The 12,927-nt window shown below is 43.4% G+C and overlaps 1 protein-coding gene across 4 annotated transcripts in view; it reads right to left on the reverse strand.

The window, feature by feature from the left end:
- Nucleotides 1-12,927, reverse strand: part of SEMA5A (semaphorin 5A) — a 486,740-nt gene that overhangs the window by 69,007 nt on the left and 404,806 nt on the right. For all 4 annotated transcript variants that reach the window (XM_067730359.1, XM_067730362.1, XM_067730361.1 and 1 more), the window contains 2 exons: nucleotides 9,386-9,567; nucleotides 3,727-3,870 (listed from right to left, as the gene is read on the reverse strand). In XM_067730359.1, the coding sequence (XP_067586460.1) occupies nucleotides 3,727-3,870; nucleotides 9,386-9,567 (326 nt within the window). The remainder of the gene's footprint in view (nucleotides 1-3,726; nucleotides 3,871-9,385; nucleotides 9,568-12,927) is intronic.

Raw genomic sequence — 12,927 nt, forward strand, 5'->3', positions numbered from 1 at the left:
AAAGCTGAGGATGTGACTGTACAACCTTTTGTTAAAACCTCAGAAACATCAAAAGATCAGAGTAGTGTTCAGTCATACAAGGAGTCCTTTCAAAAGGTCAAGAGCAAGAGTCGCAGATCCTTTCAGTCACAAGCAAGCTGGAGGGTGTTGTCCCTCAGCCATCTCAGCAGGAACCCCAGGTAGAGAAGGGCTATCTCAAAAAGATCTATGGGTGTAGATCTCTTCAGCGGAGTAAACCCCAAGGAAATTCACAGAAGACTTATAGAGTTTATTTCAGCAAAAAGATCGCCAGCTTAGACTGAAATGTATGGAGAAAGTACAAATGAAATGAGGCTGTTGGAAACGCAGACTTGTACTGGCAGGAAGCAGGCTGATTAAACTGCCCAGCTGGAAGCACATGCTACCTTTCATGAGAAAGGAAGGATGATTCAGGAAACAGAAGTGAGAGCCCAGAACACAGAGCTAAGAATTGTGGAGAATCATGGCCAAGCCTTGAAACTTAATCAAGCAACTCCATACACTTGTCTGAATAGATTTCAGAATTTCAAGGGAAATTTCTTTGTACTTTCCATTTCCCCCCTTTTTCAACAGAACTCTCTGTAGCTGTAACCCTTTGCCTGTCCCACCATGGGTTCACTGGGTGTGTTGGTGGCAGACAACGTGTCTCTCATTTTAAAGATGGACAGACTGAGATGAACTACACCCAGGAAGGCTCATTCACATATGGGTCTGACTTAAATAAGGTTCTGGACTTTGGGGAAATGATTGAATGGTATAAAATTTTGTGGAAACTTGGGAGGGGAGAAATGCATTTTGTACACGTCAGGGACACAGAATCGACGCTGGCAGATAAACTATATGGTGAGCCCAATGATCCCTGCCCTTCTGATGTTCGTGTCCCGTGTCATGTCCCCCTCTTGACTGAGGACTGGGTCTGTAACTTTCTTCTAGCCAATAGAATATGGAATGGTGGTGGTTTGTCGCCTCTGTGATGACACTACATAGGAGAGTGATGTCCATTTTGCAAGGAGATTCTCTTCCTTGCTGGATTTGAGGAAGCAAATGACCACACTGGGAAGGCTCACTTGGCAAGAAACTGAGGACCGTCTCAGGCTGACAACTAGTGAGACGCCCAGATCCCAGACTGACAGCCCACAAGGCACTGAATGCTGATAACAACCACATGATCTTGGGAGTAAATCCTTCCTCAGCTGAGCCTCAGATGAGACTACAGCTCTGGCTAAGCAGAGAGCCCAGATGAGTCATGTAGGAACTCCTGGTCCACTGAGACTTGAGTTAAAAAATGTGTGTTGCTTTAAGCCATTAAGTTTGTGTCACGCAGCAGGAGAAGACAAATACAGACAATGACATTTGCATTTTGATAATATTTATACACAGAGGTCCATTGCTTCATCCTTGCTGGTAGCCTTTTTAGGAGTCAGCGCTTCTATTCAATTTCTGCTACTCAAGAAAATCACTTTCCAGGAAGTTTCAGAACAGAAAAACAAAATGCCCATGCCTTTTAAAGTACAGTTAGAATATAAGTTACATATTTTCTTTATCCATTATGTAGAAAAAATGATGTAGCTATTTCTGAGATCTCTGTTGCAATAAAGCTCTCATTGAATTTTTCATATATTGGAGATTTTATCCCAAATCAAAAGTCACTGACTGTAGTCCTAACATTAACTTCGGGACTTTCCCAGGAGAGCCAATTTATTCATTTGTGGCCACTCAGGAGTTCTTTATGGTTGACGGTGTTCAAATAAACACAATGTGATTTTATTAATGATTGTGTATGTCTAGTCCATCGTCTTTTGTACCTTCTCAGGGAGACAAGGCTCTCCTTTAATCTCGAGTTTAGTTCTCAAATTTCCCTTTTTTCAGAATCAGAATGGTGTTTCTTTATATTACATAGGTAGAGAGACTTCCTGCATAACATGGCAAAGAAACCTAAGAACCGTTTGTTTGTGAAGACCAAGAAACTGATATCGTGTGTTTGTCTTTTCTAGTTTTCATTATTTTCTTGAATCCTCCCTAGAAAGGCAGTTCCAAAGGGAGACTTCCCCGGGCCACAGGCCTTGTTCTTATCATCCAGGCATCTCTTACTTAAGTCCCAATGTTCCCTTCTTAAGCAAATATCCATGTAGCCCAAATGAGTGTTTCTTCTGTAAAATAAGAATATTTTAAGTGTAAGTTCCTCAAACACATTAGCCATCCTGATCTCTTTCTGAAAATGAAGTTTTATGAACACTCGTAAATGGATACAGAACATACACCTATGTTAACCACAGAATTAACCAGCTTCTTCCTTCCTGCGTGCTCAGCCTGGGAAAGGTGATAACAGGTGTGAGGTTGTGGAGGTGCCGTGATCTTAGGAGTGGCTTCGCACAGATGAAGGCGACTTGGCCTGAATGGGCTCTATTACGTGACAACGTATAGCATTTTACAACTTCCAACCAATTTAAATCTTATAACCCTGGGAAATAGCAGGGAGACAACTTCCCCATAATTGGCTTTCCCACTTATCAACTGGTGTCAGATTGGAAATGACAAGCTTATGCAAGTCTGTCACTGGGGACTACTACAAAAGCGACCCACCCTGCTTTGTAAAAGTCATCCTTCATTTTTCTCTCTGAGTCAAAAGAACAAAGTCTTAATTGGTGATTTAGGAACACAGTGAAGAAAGAAAAAAAAAAATGATTCCAGTTAATTTCAGGTTGTGATAAGTATTTAGTAGAGAATTATCTATACACTAAGCCTGTGGTTTTGTCTATATAAATATTAATCACATAGCAAATAACTGCATACAGTATTTTCCTGAGGCTCCCACTGAACCCATTTCACTGGCTATAAGCCTTACTACATTTTAATTAAAAAGTACTGAAAGCCAGCTTGTTTCTCATGGATCAATAGGATAAGTTTATGTGATATGGGGAGTAAGAATCCTGAAAGTGATGTGAAATTCACCTACTTGGATTTTCTCCCATAAACGAGAATGTACTTTAAATATGCAAGAAAGAGTCAATTATGACAACTGTAGATTTTATGAGGCCAAAACCAAATGTCTGAGTCTATAGAAAGCAACAAACTGTTAAATGCGAGACTGAACTCAAATGTCCCTATGATGTGTGGAAAGCTTAAAATACACGTGGAAAAGGATCCCCCCTTCTGGGTTGTCCTGCAGCTTCACTGAGGGTACCTGTTAATAGACAAGTGCATAGTTGTAAATATAACCAAAATACTGACTATGTTCTCACCTACATGCCAGTGCTTAATTGAGTTGTGATGGAAAACTTACCTCATCCGAGCAATACCATCTGGACCCAGGACCAGCTCAGGCCCTATTCAGGATTGGAGGTTTGAAACTTGAATTCAATTCTAGTTGAATTCTAACAAGAACAATCATTCTCCAGCAGACCCATAGGCTTAGTCTCTGGGGAGCCCAGCACAGAGATGCCCACTGTCCTTGCATCTCCAGTTCCTTGGAAACTGCTCAGCTGAATGAACTGTGCAGGCTCCACGGCGGCCCAATGGTGCTGTCAACCCCAAGCTTTGGTCAAAATTAAAGAATGCCAGAAAAAGAGGAGGGTCATTCAGCTCAACAGAAAGGGATGCCACAGATAAGCCGAGCCGGATCCAAAACTGAAGCTGCAGGGGAACCGACCACACTGGGATGACAGTAAGCGCGAGAATGGCGATGCCGGGAGCAGAGAGGGTACATACCTTTCCTCGCGGTTCTGTCCCACACACACCCGGCCCCCGTGTCGCGGAGTAGGGTTGCTGCAGGACCTCTGGCGCACCTGGAAGCCGATCCCGCAGGTGGTGCTGCAGGGAGACCACAAGGTCCAGGGGGTCCAGCCTCCACTCCTGGGGGAGGAAGCCACGGGGTCATTGGGTCCAACTGGCTCGGAGCCCAACCTCTGTCTGCACCCGCCCCCAAATTCACACGTTCCCGACACGGACCACTGACTGTGGGCTGTGAAGGAAAAGCCCGCAAAGAGCCATGGGCATAAAGGTCCTATCCAGGAACCTCAATCACTGTGAGGTTTTCTTCCCCACGTATCTGATTTTAGAATCAAAATAGAAAATCTGAGAGTCAGGTTTTAGCAATATTAGGAGCAATTAAGAAAGTTTAGTTATGAAAACATTAAACTATAAACTAATGAAAAATAATGTTATTTCACCAAAAAGCAGTTAGAGATGAATCCCTGAAACCTGAGAGTTTAGGAATTTAGTTGACTTGTACCATGTCAGTTATCATCTATGAAAACTGCACATTTGAACAAAATACTCATCTAAATGTTTATTTTAAAAACCTGTTAACATCAGTGAAAATCAGTAACTTTCTCGATGGCATTCACATTGATAAAGAGCACCGTAATGTGCGAAGTTTTAAAACAAGCTTTATTAAAAATGAAGAATGGGTATTTTAAATTCAGATTCTTGGCTATTTTCTTGCAATTTGACAAAGACGTAGTATATAAATAGGAAGTGCAAATTGCATATATCTTTATGTTGTTATACATATAAAATAAGGTAGATATATTAAAAATGTAAAATAAAAGAAAATGAACCATTTTTATAAAAGTGGTTTACAAAATAAACTGCTCCTAGCAGCTAGAGAAAATTTTTGTTTGATATTGTATTTTTCCCATAACATGGCTGCAGGTAGAATATTTATAATTTAAATATCTCCCTTAGCAGTTTGTCCCTGCTGTTTAAAAACAAGCTATAGGAATAAAAAAAATTTTTTTAAGTATTAAAATATCTGTTAAATAGAGTCCAAACTCCCACATAGATGGTTTACGGCATGTAGAATTTTTTTATTTCTCTAATTGCATATGTGTTTCTAAATAGCTGTTACCCTCATCTATAGGGTTTATAGTTCCACCGAAAAAAGTCAACTCCCATGAATTCTTATTTTACTTTATATGTTCCTTTAAAAGCATGGCGGTCCACAGCTCAAGGTACAAACAACAAATTACATATGTAACTGCTAACACAATTTCAAATGAAGGTTCCTCTGAGAAAATATTTAGTGTATTTCATATTTCCCTACTTTCTTTTCTGAAACTTAAAAATAATCTCAATAAAATATAAAGTGATACCTCGATGTACAATACAATAACAAAGCTGCTTTGTGATAATTTAGCCAAAATAACACAAAATAAGACAGACTTCCCAATTTGCTTCTAAAAGTAATTAGTATCTTATACGTCATTACCTACACAATTTTAAAAAGTATCCAAGTAATTCATTGAATTACATGCAAAAATAGCAATTTCAACATGCATAAAATGACATTTTTACTTTCAAAGTTTCTTTATATATAAAAAAAATGGTTAGATAATGCAGGAAACACTGCTTCCAAAATTGTTTGGCAATTCTTAATTTCCTAAACCTTTTAACAAACGTGACATCTGATGATATAGTCTACTTACAATCTATGGAACCTGCTGTATACAGGGAGGTAGGTAAGTGGAAGTGTTTGTAAATAATAGGAGTATAATACCTGAGGGAATAAATGAATATATTGTCCATGAGTGTGACTATTCTACGGAGCTGGGTTTGCACAACTTAGAAACGCTGCTTAGCGGCAGATGTAGTAGCAGGCAACCAAAGAAGTAAGCATATATCAGCAGATGGATCATTTTTGTGATTAAGTCAGTCCAAAACAATCCACTTATGCATTTAAAACATCACTAAAGCAGGTTCGTTTATTTGAATTTTAGTCTTGAAATAACCACTAATTGTATCACGGCTCTGCTTAGTGAATGACATTCCACAGCTAGAACCAGAGCCGAGGAGGTATCGATAAACAAGTCACAGTAAGGCCTGTGATCGTCTTTGTTTTCCATGAAACAATATAAAAAAGAATATTACTCATTGACTATAATCTTCCAACAATAACACTTCTATGACTTCTATAAAGTTTCTGCCAGGCATCCGTGGAAACCAACTTAGCTTTCTAGAAATAATGCAGCACATAATGCAAGGTTGATATGTTGTAGTTTTCTGTAATAACACAAATAATGTCATCTCTGTAGCCCTGATGGGCTCCTTTCAACTTTGTGCAGTGATCTGAGCTGGCCTATGGAAAAGGTGAGCAGAGGGCAAAATCCGCCCTTGTGGCTTGCCTTTCCTTATCTGACAGACCTTCTCCTCTTGGGCAGGCAGAGCCCTCACGCCCTGGGTTCCCGTATGGTGTGGTCACCCAACGTGCGTTTCAGTGTTAGTGATGTCACAGACAACTCGCCCAGAGGTCTCTGCATTCTAAATAGGCTCCTGGAGAGAAGATAACACTTAATAAAAATATCCTACATGAAGTGAGGCGGAAGAGTTCGGAGACTGATCCAAGAAGCTTTCCTGGTGCTGGCTTTTTAAAATTTTTTATCTTTTTTATTGAAGTGTAATTTACTTCCAATGTTGTGTTAGTTTCAGGTGTCCTGGTGCTTGTTTTAAAATATGAAATATTGCTGTGGTCACAGTGCTATAGGTGATGCAGGGAAGGGAGGACCAAATTGAGTATAGTTGTAAAAGAAAAATCAAACAAACAACAACAAAACAATATACAAAGGAGACAGGAAACCTACTCCACGGATCACACTGTTTGAACCATTCTCCGGCAGACGTTAGCTGAGCTGGGACGTTCGGAGCAGAGCTGTGTGATTAAGGACTTGGCTTCTATCTCCCAGCGACTGGGAGATAGTGCGCAGTAGTGGACGCTGTGGTCTGCCTTTCTCCAGATGCTGAGGGTGTTGGTGGTTACGACTCTGAGGTGAGAGGATCTAACAGCATCAAAGAGCTGCCAGTTCTGGAGCTTCCTGTGCGGCCAGCTGAGGTCTTTGTGCGGCCTGCAGCCCAGCTCTGCCCAGCTTCCTGCTACCCTCCCCCACCCCAGCTGCAGATGCTCAGAGCCCTCTGCAGTTTCATTCCTGCACACAGATGATCTCGCTGTCACTGGTTCTCCGGACCAACCCAGGATGGACACATCCTGGGTTGCTCCTAGAGAAAAGTCCCCTAAGAAGATATAGGTAAGGACTTCCCTGGCGGTCCACTGGTCAAGACTCTGCGCTTCCAATGCAGGGGCTGTGGGTTTCACCCCTGGCTGGGGAACTAAGGTCCCACCTATATGTATGTAGAACTGAATCACTTTGCTGTACACCTGAAACTAACGCAACATTGTAAATCAACTATATTTCAATAAAAAAATTTTAAAAACAGAAGGTATAGGTAACAAACGTTGAAAGTTGCAGACTTATTGTATTTAGATGACAAAGTCCCGTCAAGGCTTCAAGCCTTCTTTGACGTTCTACCTTTCTGCTTAGCTAGTTCCAATTCTCTCTCTCTCTCGCTGTTCCTCCCTCCCGCCCCAGGAATTAGAATTCAGAAGTGACATACACATTCCTGTGTTCATTTTAATTATAAAATTAAACCAGATTTTCCTGATTGATAGGAAGTCTGACTTGACCCTGGTTTGATAATAAAGTCTGGCTTAGCTAATTACCTTATCTTGTGGGTTCATTTCCATAAATTGAATGCCTTTAATCTGTGGCTCCAAGATAGTGAGAAAACAAATTTAAATGATGTGATACAATAAAAGCGTTTAATCAAAGATATTATATTTGCAAAATGTATCGAACTAGCAATATTTTGAATTTCCCAACAGTTTCTGAGTATATTGGATTAAACAACTACAATAATAAATAAAGAAGAACAGGTTTAGTTTAGCATCATTAGATCAGTCTTTGTAAAGACTTTTGGATGTACTTTGCACAAATTGAGGAAGCACTTGACGTTGCTGACTGAGCCAAAAAATATGGGTTTGTAAGTTAGGTGGTTTCCAGTTTTTTGCTTCCAACAAAATTGAGGCCAACATAGACAGGTTATCAACTGATAAAGGGCATTAAAAACCATCTCTGATGTTAGATTACCATACTTTGGGCAGACAACTTCAAAGGAATATGTAGACTAGGAGTCCCCTGCTGCTAGAACAAAAAACATTTGCTGCCAACCGGCCAAATCCACTTGCTCCATTGTCTCCATCCTTTGACAGCATCAGTGGCTTCCAATGGTTAGAAGCAAGTGAGCGGAATGGGCCATCTCTCCAGACCCTGCCCTGAGGTGGTTCATAAGAAAGAAGGCAAATCTCAGATAGAATCTGGTGACACACACGAAACTGTGACATGGCCTGTTTTTGTAAATGATGGAGTTCCAGCTTCCTATCCCTCAGGCATGCTGAAATGTTCACTCATGAGAGAGTCACATGAAGCAGATGTGATGCTGCTGACAGCAGACAGCTGCTCTAGCCAGCTTTCTACTCAGAGCAGGGAAAGGTATCCTACTCCGTTATCAGGGCAGATGCTACCCCCAATCCACGCAAGGACAGAGATGCATGCACGGTGTATCAGCTCATGTCTTCTTGGACACCCCTTAATTCATCAACCAAAATTTATCCCTAACAGCCCATATGCCAGTAAGTGACGCTCTCATGCACATTTGGAAAGCAATATGCACTGTTAGAAGCGGGCTCCTCTGCAGCGTGAGCACCAGTGTAGGATAGTTTTGGTAGTTTCAGAAGCGGCCCCTAGAGTGACATTCCTGAATCTGTAAAGGACAGATATAGGGTAGCAACTAAAGTTCCCGTGATGTAGCTGTGATAGGACAGCTGTCACTCACAATGTTTGTACTTGGACAGTGTGGTTTCCGGGCGTGGTGGTCTTCATAGCAAGTTTCTCACCTGCCCCCTAAAAGGATGGTGATAAACTAGATACCTCTCAACTACTTGTAAGTTGGCATCGAATTTTTTTTTCGTCAAAAGCTTCAAAAGTTGCAAAGGTATAATTTCTGTTACATCATTATTTAAATGTGTGAGGGAATTTAAATGCCATAGTGATTTGATAGCCACTTTCCCATTTAAAAACTTGATGAGTAGGGTCTAATTAAACATTCAGAAATGTTATGCTTTTCCTTCTTCTAACATCGTGCACTCTCAAAATACTTTCCCTCACCTAACAACGAACACATGAATAGGTTTAGATTTATCTCAACATATAAACAGGCTTAGAATCTAATTTGTAATTTTTTAAATTGAAGTACAGTTGATTTACAATATCGTGTTAGTTTCAGGTGCACAGTACAGTGACTCAGTATACATACATATGTATATTATATATATGAATATGTATATATGTATATTACAAACCTAATTTGTAATTTTAAATCTGCTCTCATAGATCACATCATTTTTAAGTGGTAAGTGGCCCTCTTTTTCTGACATTTCTCTTGAAGAGGGAAGGCACGTATTAGAAGTGATTTCCTAAATTCCTCTGCAGGCTGAGCTCACACGTGAGTTTAAGCCCGAGTGTTGCGAGGGACACACCTGGAACAGTTAGCGATCTCCATGCGGGGGCCCTCGCACTGCCAGCCGCCGCACTGGGGGGCCGGGCTGTCGCAGGAGCGGGTCCGGCAGAGGCAGGATCCCACGGTGCTGCCGTCTGTGTGCGTGCATGGCGTCCACGCTGACCACGCGCCGAAGTGCCCATCCACGGTGAGATTCCTCGTCTAGGAAGCAGATACAAACGTGGATGTCAGAAAGGGTCAAGGCTGCAAACATCATAGGGAAAAAATGAAAGGTCTCCCACAAGACCATCAGAACTCATCTGGAATATTTCACATTACGGTTAAAAAGAGAGGAACAGGGATGTATTTTGAAGTAAAGCAGCAGAGGTCATCGGTGGAGACAGTGATGGAGGAGAGGGAGGGGAAAAAAGAGGCAGAGGGGAGGAGGGGGCAGAAGAAAAGAGGGGTAAGAAGGATATGGTTCTCTCTGCCTCCCTCAAGGAGGAGGGGGAGATGTAACGGCTTGTCAATCAAGCGATACTAGGTTTGTTCACTCAAGTGAGAAACCCAAGGAACAAGAAGAATTGGAGTGAAGAATCACATCTGTACTACCCTGTTGCATTTTTATGTACCTTAAAATAATGCAAGATTGGTCAGCTAGCATTATGTAAGACCCGGCCTCAAAAGTCACCTCAAACTGACAACATTTAATTTATAACGTATTAAAAGAGCGTGTATTAAGCAACCGGAACCTACTAGTTGTTAGGCGCATCCCCGTCAAACCCGTCCTATATCCACCCTCCAAGAGTTTGTAAGCTGGCCAGGAGGAGCTGGACCGCTCATCATTACTACAAGTAAATCCAGTGATGGAGCTCTGAGCAGGGGCCGTGGGCGGAGAAGGGGCTCTCGGCAAACTCGCAGGATCCTTAAGGACGGTTAGGAGGCTGCGCTGCGCCCTGAAGCACGAGAGAGGCACCAGGTGACGGAGTCGGCCGGGGCCGCCGAGGGGAGCAGCCTGAGTGATGACAGAGGGGAATGATGCTGCTGTGTGGTATTGAGGGCAAGCAGACTCTAATGTCGCTGGGACGCGAGCAGGTGGTCCAGAGGAAGCAAAACGGAGAGCTGAGCTAGGAGCCACGGCAGGGTCTGAACAGGGGGCCCGGATGCTCTGTGATGTGGACGTTCTGAGGGCCTCCAGGGAGGGTGGAAGGCAGGGGCCTCTCTGGCGGGCACCCCGGCCCATGGTGACTAGCTCCAGTGCAGGTGGAAGACCGCACAATGTCACTGTAAATCTGACCAGGGAATTTTCTCAGGAGCTAGAGTGTCCTCCAGATTTGAGAGTTTTGGGGCCCAGCCTTCAGATCACCCAGACCCCGAAAAGGAATCTCCCCTCTGAAAAGGGACAGAAGAAGGCCTAAAGTCCAAACCTCCTAAATTTAACATGGGGCCTTATGCATTTCTTAGAAAATATGACGAACGAAGAGAAGGGATCACAAGTAAGTTACGTGCTTTCACGTTACTCTCTGCTGCCCCACCTTCTCACCCAAAGGGTCCCACCCTGGATGATTCTGGGGGATTAAAGACTCATCATTCACACAGGAGAGGACTCCACAGATGAGACAGTTAATTTCTCTGGGGCAAACTGTACCTGCACGACACAGTTTCAGAACAAAGCTGACACCATATTTTGCGTGTGAAAATCCAAGTGAGCTTTACCTCTGCTCTGTATACAAGTACAACAGGAAAGAGTAAACATTAAGCATGTTCATCTCCTCTGACCTGGCTGGTTGCCCATCTCCAGCTGCCACAGTTATGACTCTACCTCTCTTGTTTCTTATCGATACTCCAAGACCTTACACTCCCACTAACCACACCTGGCGATTTCTATAAGAAGCAGGGACAAAAGGGAAAGGATGACACTGCATGGTCCTCTGGATTCAGAGTGATTCACCGGATCCCACCCAGAGTGAGGCGATGTACAAAGGCAGATTTTTCCTAAGAGGAAAATATCCCCATTTCTAAGGTCCTGGAACCTCCCCCGTCCCACCAGGATAAGAATACAGCTCCTACCATACGGTGACCTCAGTGTTTTCTTGGAGAACAGACCCCTGCGTGACAAGGGGGTTCACACCACGAATTTCTCCCTGAATCTGTTGTTAAAGCAGCAAAGGCCCTGCCACTTGCGAGTTTCAGGATTCCTCCTCCATCCTTTAACAGCCCTCTTGCTGCCTCTGGCCGAAAGGGCTCTTGTGCAGGTAGAAAAGGGATCAGCAGATGCGCGCACTGGGGTTGACCATGCTCACAAGTCCAAACACCCGCCCGCTATGTAAATGTGGCTATGACTGTCTCACGGTAAAAAGCATGAAGCCCTTGCTCATGGAGCCAGCATCAGTACTAACAGTGATCACACGGCATATTTGTATGCTATCTACACAGTATAGGTCCATACTATTTTGACTGATCGTGATCATTACTATTACTTTGTGAATGTGCTCTGAGTCTGGGGTGCCCCCTCCGCTGCTCTGCCCTCAGGGCGCCGTGCAGGGCTGGGCATGGGGGCTGACGCACCAGCTACCTGTGCTACGGGGGTGGGGGAGGCGGGGAGGGGGGCGGGGGCGGGGGCGGGGGACCATCCGTCCCTAGTAAAGAGGGGTGATGAGAGTTTCTACCCTTGGGCTGTGCTCGGAGGCTAAGGAAAACGGCACCTGAGTACTTGTCAAGTGGTTGGCACAGGGACTACTGTCTAGTTAAGGGCCGACCAGAGGTAAAAGCGTTGCACGGATCACACAGAAATGATGCTGAGTTCCATTTCGATTTCACAAATGCAAATATGGTTCTATCTGCCTCCCTCAAGGCATCCAAATGATGCTGTACCTCAGACAAGACCCAGATCTGGACCACAAGGAAGCCAGTTCTCTAGTCTTCCCCATCTGCTTCTGGCATGTAGGTGATGGCTGGAAGGGGAAATTGGGGACAAGAATTCTTATAGTGGGATAAAAAGGAGAAGGGGGGCTTCTACTACTGCTTGACACAGTTTCACATTGAAAACAGTTCACAACTTTTATTCTATTTCCTGGTAGGCTTGGACCATTGGCTGGCTTTGTACAGGATATGAGGGACTCCTTACTGAGCGGGTTATGGGTGAACAGATAAACTGTGGAAAGGGGGGATTATCAGAGCCCAGGACTGGACTCTGCTTCCAAGGTGCTGCTCTGCGTGTGATGTAGGGGTACATAGTTGTGCCTGTTACACCCCAAACACACACACAAACATATATGTCACAGCTGATGGAAAATCGTGCAAAAACCTAAGGAGCTTAAAAGTGAATTTTTAAAGCAACATGAAAAACCAATCAAAAGAGAATATCACCATCCATGTAGTTTATCACATCATGTTGACTCTAAAATTTTACATCAAAAACGTCCTCCTTCTCTGAAGGCCTGCTGTGCTGTAGACTACACTCCAACCCAGCCCAGAAGGCGCCAGAAGCCTCTAGAATGTTTGCTGGAGGTTCAGGCAAAGGGAGCCCACGAGTTACAGAGTATAAAATATCACGGCTTCATGGTACCAGTGAGGTTTCAG

The sequence above is a fragment of the Pseudorca crassidens genome, chromosome 3 (assembly GCF_039906515.1).
Source record: "Pseudorca crassidens isolate mPseCra1 chromosome 3, mPseCra1.hap1, whole genome shotgun sequence".
In the NCBI taxonomy this organism is placed as follows: domain Eukaryota; kingdom Metazoa; phylum Chordata; class Mammalia; order Artiodactyla; family Delphinidae; genus Pseudorca; species Pseudorca crassidens.